Source organism: Felis catus, chromosome A1 (genome assembly GCF_018350175.1).
Source record: "Felis catus isolate Fca126 chromosome A1, F.catus_Fca126_mat1.0, whole genome shotgun sequence".
Taxonomy (NCBI): domain Eukaryota; kingdom Metazoa; phylum Chordata; class Mammalia; order Carnivora; family Felidae; genus Felis; species Felis catus.
In genome coordinates, this window is record NC_058368.1 from 23,258,820 (window position 1) to 23,266,025 (window position 7,206).

The 7,206-nt window shown below is 37.0% G+C and overlaps 1 protein-coding gene across 3 annotated transcripts in view; it reads left to right on the top strand.

Annotated features, from left to right (window-relative positions):
- SUCLA2 (succinate-CoA ligase ADP-forming subunit beta) overlaps positions 1–6,362 on the top strand; it is a 43,544-nt gene extending 37,182 nt beyond the window's left edge. For all 3 annotated transcript variants that reach the window (XM_003980377.5, XM_023251507.2, XM_023251510.2), the window contains 3 exons: positions 2,898–3,018; positions 3,475–3,563; positions 5,580–6,362. In XM_003980377.5, the coding sequence (XP_003980426.1) occupies positions 2,898–3,018; positions 3,475–3,563; positions 5,580–5,654 (285 nt within the window). In that variant the 3' untranslated portion in view covers positions 5,655–6,362. The remainder of the gene's footprint in view (positions 1–2,897; positions 3,019–3,474; positions 3,564–5,579) is intronic.
- The last annotated feature ends 844 nt before the right edge of the window (positions 6,363–7,206 follow it).

Consider the following 7,206-nt stretch of genomic DNA (forward strand, 5'->3'; position numbering starts at 1 on the left):
ACTGTCAGGAGAGATCAATTTGGTTGTTATACCTACTTGTTCAAAAATATTAAGAAGTCCTGGACAAAGGCAGTGTCAGTAAGAATACAGCAAAGAAACCTGATTTAGAGGCATTTCTGAAATAGAATCATTAAATTCATTTTTCCCCCTTTTTGTGTTGGGAGGCCATGGAGAAGGGTTGGTTAGGTTAACTTTAGGACTTTTGGTTGGAGGGAATCATTGGGTGGTGATACCTTTTGTGCTGTCAGAGGCAAAGTAGAGAAATAGGTATTTCTGAATGAATGTGTTAAGTTTGGGTTGTGATGACTGTATCTAGCAGGCAGTGGTAAGGATACTATACTTCCTATAACGATTGGATGTATATTTGACAGTCCTCAGCACTGTGAGAAAAGTTGAAGTGTTAGGAGTTGGTAACGTGACCCATGTGAGTGAGATGAGGAAACCAAGAGTGGAACCTTCTCCCCTTCTCCTCCCCTCCCTACCCTCCTGGATGAAGGATTGAATAGAGAAGGAAGACCCAATAAAAGAGAAAAAAGAAACCGACAGATAGTTGCTGATCAGGAGAAAGCGGTGACATCCAAGGGCAAGGTGGAGGGTTTTGAGAAGTAAGGGATGGGCAGTAGTGTCCATCTGTAGGAGTGATCAGGCAGAGTAAGGATTGAACTGATGATTGGGAACCCTAGCAAGAACAGTAGGGGAGAAGGGGGCAGAGACCAGGTTGTAATGGGTTGAACTGTGGTCAGGAATTGAGGGAATGGAGACATCCAGGCGAGATTACGTTTTCAGGGTACTTTTTCTGAAGGCACAGAAGAACATAGTGTTAGCAGTTGAATGGAGGTGGGGTCGAGGAGAGCTATTTAGTGTGTGTTTGTTTGCTTGTTTGTTTAGAAGACCAGGAAGATGAGCTGTTTCTAGCTGGAGAGAGAAGAGATTTGAGGATGAAGAAGAGAGTGAGTATAGTCAACAGAGTGAAGGCCTGGGGAGATACAACACAGTAATTAGGGGATGAGATTAGTTTTCGACTCTCTCCTTGAGGTGTCATTGGAGAAAGGAAGATCACATGTTAAAAATTAGAGTCCTTGAAGTGGGATAGGAGACTTATGAGGGAAGTGAGATGTATGAGACAGACCACTAGAGAAAGGGTTGCTGATGAAGAGTCATGATTGTGCCGCCCTTCAGGTTATGCTAGTGTATCGGGGTTGTTGTTGTTGTTCTCATTTTTTTGCTTTTCCTTGAAGTTGGAATGAGTAAACTGATTGGTTGAAATCATCCAATGGTGCACTCTTTGAAGGGATGGCAGAGGCATACTGGTCTCAACAGAGGTAGGGTATGGAGGAATTAAGCATGCAGCTAACAGTATCATTGTATTGCTCAGCCACAGGTTCTGGGCTCGGTAGTGAAGAAAAGTCAGATCTGCTGAGAGTCTGGGAATTAGAACAAGGTTCAGGGAGTAGAGGCTTTTAAGAGGAAAAGACTGGGTTTTGATGGAGTTAGAGATAATAGGCACAAGGAGAGGAGGTTAAGCATAGTGTGATTTACATAGCTGATATTCTAGAAACATTCATTCTGGTCAAGTCAAGGATTTGGCTTTGGTGGTAATTAGTTGAAATGGACTGGAGGTAAAAGTGACATGGTAGAGATCTAATAACTTCAAGTCCAGAGTGTTAGATGATGCTTGTGGTATGCAATGAAGCTATGCAGGATGAGGTGGGAGGGAGGGAGATAAGAGGGTGCCAAGGTCATTATGAATTCTAGTCTGTTTCTTCATTTCTTAAAGGTCTAGAAATAAGAGTGGTAAAGATAAGGAATGGATAGCATTGTTCAGTGTTTTTCAACCTTTTTAATGTCCTGTCATTCACAGAAGATGATATTTCAAAGGGGTATAGGCGATAAATAGAGAAGGTTGCTTATAGTCAGAGACCACTGGCCCAGAGGCAGTAGCTGTCCCAGAACCTTCCTAGCTGCCCAAAGGGTAGAGGGGAACAATATCTTGGTATGTCTGTAACCCATTTGTATCATTTGTAGCTCGCTAGTGGGAAGCTCTGGTATAGGTGAATGAAGACTTTTTTTTTTTTTTTTTTTCTAATGTTTTATTTTTGAGAGAGAGAGAGAGAGCATGGGTGGGAGAGGGGTAGAGAGAGAGGGGACACGGGATCTGAAGCAGGCTCCATGCTGACAGCAGCGAGCCCGATGGGGGGCTTGAACTCATGAACTGTGAGATCGTGACCTCAGCTGAAACCAAGAGTCTGGCACTCAATCAACTGAGCCACCCAGGTATTCCTGAACTAAGACTCTTTAAGAAATAAAAAAGATTTGGGGGGAGGAAATGATCAAAGAACAGTGATTCAGACTTATCAGGGATGATGAAAGAATGCTGATCCAGACGGGCCTTGAGGTTTGGATGTGAAGTGTAGCCAGGAGTGGGTATTCAGGAGAAGTTGAGTGATTTTGAGGTTCTGCTTTGTGTGAGAAATTGGTGGAGTTGATGGGGATAAATGAAGAACGAATGATAGTCAGGTAGTGAACACTAAATTGGAGATCTTGCATGTGACATTATCTTAAATCATGATCTGGGGCAGTCTTGTTGGTGTGGTGTATGGCTATGCTTAATAGAAAACGAGTAAATGCAGTCCGGAAGTCTTTGTCATATGGGAGGAGACTAGAGAATATGAGCCAGGCATTGAAATTACCCAGCTTGGGGAGAATAAGTTCTGGTGAGTGGTGGGCTGCATAAATTTTAGTGATGAGAGTACGGAGAGTATGATGGTTTGATCTGAAAATGTTACCATGGAATTAATTTGTATCCTAAGGCACAGACACTAGTATTTTCTTGGGAAGGAAGGATACCTACTCCTTGGTTTTTAAGTTTTAATCTACAAAAAGCATTTTATTCACAGGTACTGGCTATTCTGGTTAACATTTTTGGAGGAATCATGCGGTGTGATGTTATTGCACAGGGTATCGTTATGGCAGTAAAGGATTTGGAAATTAAAATACCAATCGTGGTACGGTTACAAGGTGAGTGTAAAAGATATCTTGCAGTTGTTCCTTGAACTCGAATTGTTTAAAAGTTCCTAATTCCAAGGAGTTCAGTTCATTTAAAATACAGTTTTCAAATAGCTATGTCTTTCAAATAAAAATGTTATGTAATAGGAATTTTTTTAAATGTGGGTTTAAAAAAAATTCTGACATTGGGGCAAAAATATTTGTAGTTTTGCTTGGTATAATTTGGCACATGATTTATTCGTTGTGCTTTGTTTTGAATTCTGACTTTCCTGAGTTACCATTGACATGGTAAACCAAGATATTTCATGAGGTAACTCTGGACTTTTACAGTATTTTCTTTGGTTTTAGAAGCACTTATATTAAATAATGGAAGTACTCCTATGTTGAAATTTCATATTGTGACAGACATTTTAAATGATTTTGTGTAAATATTGAAAACATCTTTATATTTGCATAAATCATTTCCAGGTACAAGAGTTGATGATGCTAAGGCCCTGATAACAGACAGTGGACTTAAAATTCTTGCTTGTGATGACTTGGATGAAGCTGCTAAAATGGTAAGCAGGCTATGATAATCTAGGGACAGATTTGCGAAGTGTGTAAGATGGATGATAGGTGTAAGGGGTCCAGTGCTCCTAATATGCAGCTAAAACACTCATTATTAGCAATATTAGCCTGTTCATTTTAGAATCTAAGTTTTATTTATTTATTTATTTATTTATTTATTTGACAGAGAGTGCGCACATATATGCACGTGGAAGGTGGGGGTGGGGAGGGGTAGAGGGAGCAGGAGAGAGAGAGTCTTAAACAGGCACCACGCTCAGCACTGAGCCTCAGCCAGCCCAGGGCTCAATCCCACAGCACTGGTTCATGACCTGAGCTGAAGTCGAGTTGGATGCTTAACTGACTGAACCACCCAGGCACCCATAATTAATTTATTTTTAAAGGATTTTTTGTTTTATATTATATAGATATTGCGTGGTTCTAAAGTCAAAACTATAAAACAAGGTATATTCAGAGAATCTAGCTTTTATACTCATTCCCTGTTTCTTCTTTCCCCACACATAACCACTTTTTAAAAGAGGTCTTTAGTTCATCCTTCCAATTTTTAAAATGATAAGCAAATAATGTGTGTGTATATGTGTGTGTGTGTGTGTGTGTATGTATGTATCTGTGTGTGTTTATCTGTCTGTCTACATTTCTCACATTATTTGATGGTAATATGTATTTTACCTCACTTTTTTTACTTAATAACCTATCTTGAAGCACACTCCATAGTAGACATAAAGGTGTTTTGAAAATGAGAACTTTTGATTCTTTGCTACCTTTGTTTATAGACATTTTACGGAATACTCTGGGGCTATATGGTTTAATCAGCAATAGGCTTTTGAGATTTGCTAAGTTAGTATGTTACCATTTTGTAAAAATAATAAAGGTCTTTTGTCCTTCTTTGGGACATACTTTGGGAAAGTACTCACTGGTAAATAAAAATCAATTGCACTTTAGTGACACAGGGACTTACACTTAATCTTGAGTTTAAGATTTTGAGCAAAGAAATGGTAGAAGGTGTTCCAGAAAGCTTTGTGGACATGGAAAGAAAGTAGAAGAATCAATAGAATCTTGATTAAATAGACCCCTGACAGATAAAAGTGAGCAGGTGGTTTAATTTGTGACTAGTGTTTTTCTTCTGACTATGAGATTATGGAGGTTATAATAATATAGATGATAATATGGTGATGATGATGATAGTAGCAGCTGCTGCCATTTATTGCTTTTTGTGCATGCAATGCTAAGCTTCCTCTACAGGTATTGTCTCATTACAAATGTGGTTATATAATTTCTGGTTTTATAGATGTGGAAACAGAGGCTAAATAAATTATTCATCAAGATCACATCATACGTATCGGAATGGGATCTGAACCCAAGGGGCCTAACTTCAAAACCTTCTCTTTACTACTCTCTTGGGCAGGAGAGAAGCTGAATTTGTTGTTTGTTTTTTGACATGTTTATTTTGTGTAATGTTTTGTATGGTACCAGCTGGTTAGTCTTAGATTATAGAGACAACATTGCAATTCAGCTTGATGAAAAGTAAAATACTAACTAACTCCCTAAACCCAAGCTCCTATCCCAATATTGCAAGTTAAGGTGTGTACATATTATTTAAACAGATTTTTATTGAGATGTGCTTTGCACTGTGTGGCGTCCAGCTAAGACAATTACAGTTTCTATCTTTAAAAGAGAAAAAAATTTAAGCAATAAAAAAGATTTATATACATATATCACACATATATATTCAATTGGAATATGTATAAAATATATATACATCTTCAATTAGAATATATATAAAATCAGTAAGTATTGAACTGAGGCATGAGTTGTGAATAGTGTCAGATTTGACTATCCTTCAAGAGTGGCAAATGCTTGTAAGAGTGTGAAGTGATTTATAACAATGTCAGAATAGCCCAGATGTTTTAAATGAAAAAGACTTAATGTGCATTAATTTCACATTCATCAGTAGTTCTCATTTTATGGTTTCGTGAAGAGATAAAAGATGCTTTGTATTTTCCTTTCAGGTTGTAAAGCTCTCTGAAATAGTGACCTTAGCCAAGCAAGCCCAAGTGGACGTGAAATTTCAGTTGCCAATCTGATCCGAGAACCCAGAGGATGGCTGAAGGTTTTAAATGTGATATAATCGTTAAAAATACTGTGTTCTGTATTATTATTGTTCCTTTTCTCTTGATTGTGTGGAGATTGTAATTGCCAGCTCGGCACAAAAACTTTTAAAAGCATTTGCTCTGCATTTAATTCTCTGTTCAGAGTGGGCTCTTTGTGTAAAGAATGTGTAACGCAGTGATCTCTTTTTTTTGTTGCAACCTTCTTTTTTACTTCTATGGAATGTCACTTGCAGTATGCCAGTTTATTGTTAGATACAACATTCTTCATTGATAAGAGTCCTATGAATAAAATAAATATGAAGATAAAGCTTTATTCTTTAGCTCTAGAAATATATGTAATTTAGCCTCATTAGTAGAGCAATGTATTAAAACAATGTTTTATATAAGAAGTGTTTATCTTCAGAACCAAATACCTATCTAAATATATCAATTACTATTTATAAACAGAGCCTTCAAACACTCCCCAAAATATTCTTTTTAAGTATTTCAGTGAAGTAACTTGTTATTTGAACATTGTTTTAACCATTACAAAACACTGATTACTGTATGTTTTCATGATCCTGTGGTATTGATAAGAACCTGTAGGTTTATATCAAATAAAAGGTATATTCACTAAGGACTTGGCAGACAAAATTAATAATGTCAGTTTAAGTTAATAAAAATCTCTCAGTGTAACTCGGATTAATGTTTTTTTTTTTTCTTTTTCCTTTTCTAAGTAAACACAGTAGACGGTGATGTGTTCATCATTGCACTAAACATCTCCAAGGAACTGATTTGTAGATCACGTACTGGGGCATGACATTACATATTATGGAGCTACCTACAAATATTTCCCTTGAATTCTGATATTTATGTGTGAATCATCTAGTACTTTCTTTAAAAAAAAAAACACAAACATGTTTTCCTTTGTGTCCTTGTGTGTGTATGTATCAGGCTTTTGTTCATTGCTTAGAACAGTTGATATTTAACTGTTAACAGTGTTCATATCATGTGATTAACTGTGTAGATACCGTGGAAGGAAAAATCAGTCCAGCAATGACTATGTAACCATACTGGTGAATATAAGGACTTCTGCCTATTTTGATGTTCTTAATATGTGATCATTACACACACACACTATGAGAGACTGCATAGCATGGTGATTATGAGCACAGAATTTGAAAGCAGTCTGTCTGGTTTGAATCTTGGCTCCCTTACTTACTACCTATAAGACTTTGGACAAGTTTTTAAATTTCAGTGTATCTCAGTTTCCTTAGCTCCTTTCTCATCCTGACTAGAATTATTTAGTGGGGAAAGGGAGACATAGAGAAGGACAATGGGTGGTGGAGGGGGAAGGAGAAAGGAGAAAAATTATATAAAGAGAATAGGTAATATATTCAAGTCAACTATACATATATCGTTATCTATTAGTCTTTCTTGCTCATATATTAAGAGACTAAATTAGAGCCATAAAACTATTGAAAGTTGTGATAAAGTTATAATTAAAAGTCCAAAACTTTGGCTTTTAATTAAAAAAAAAATTAGT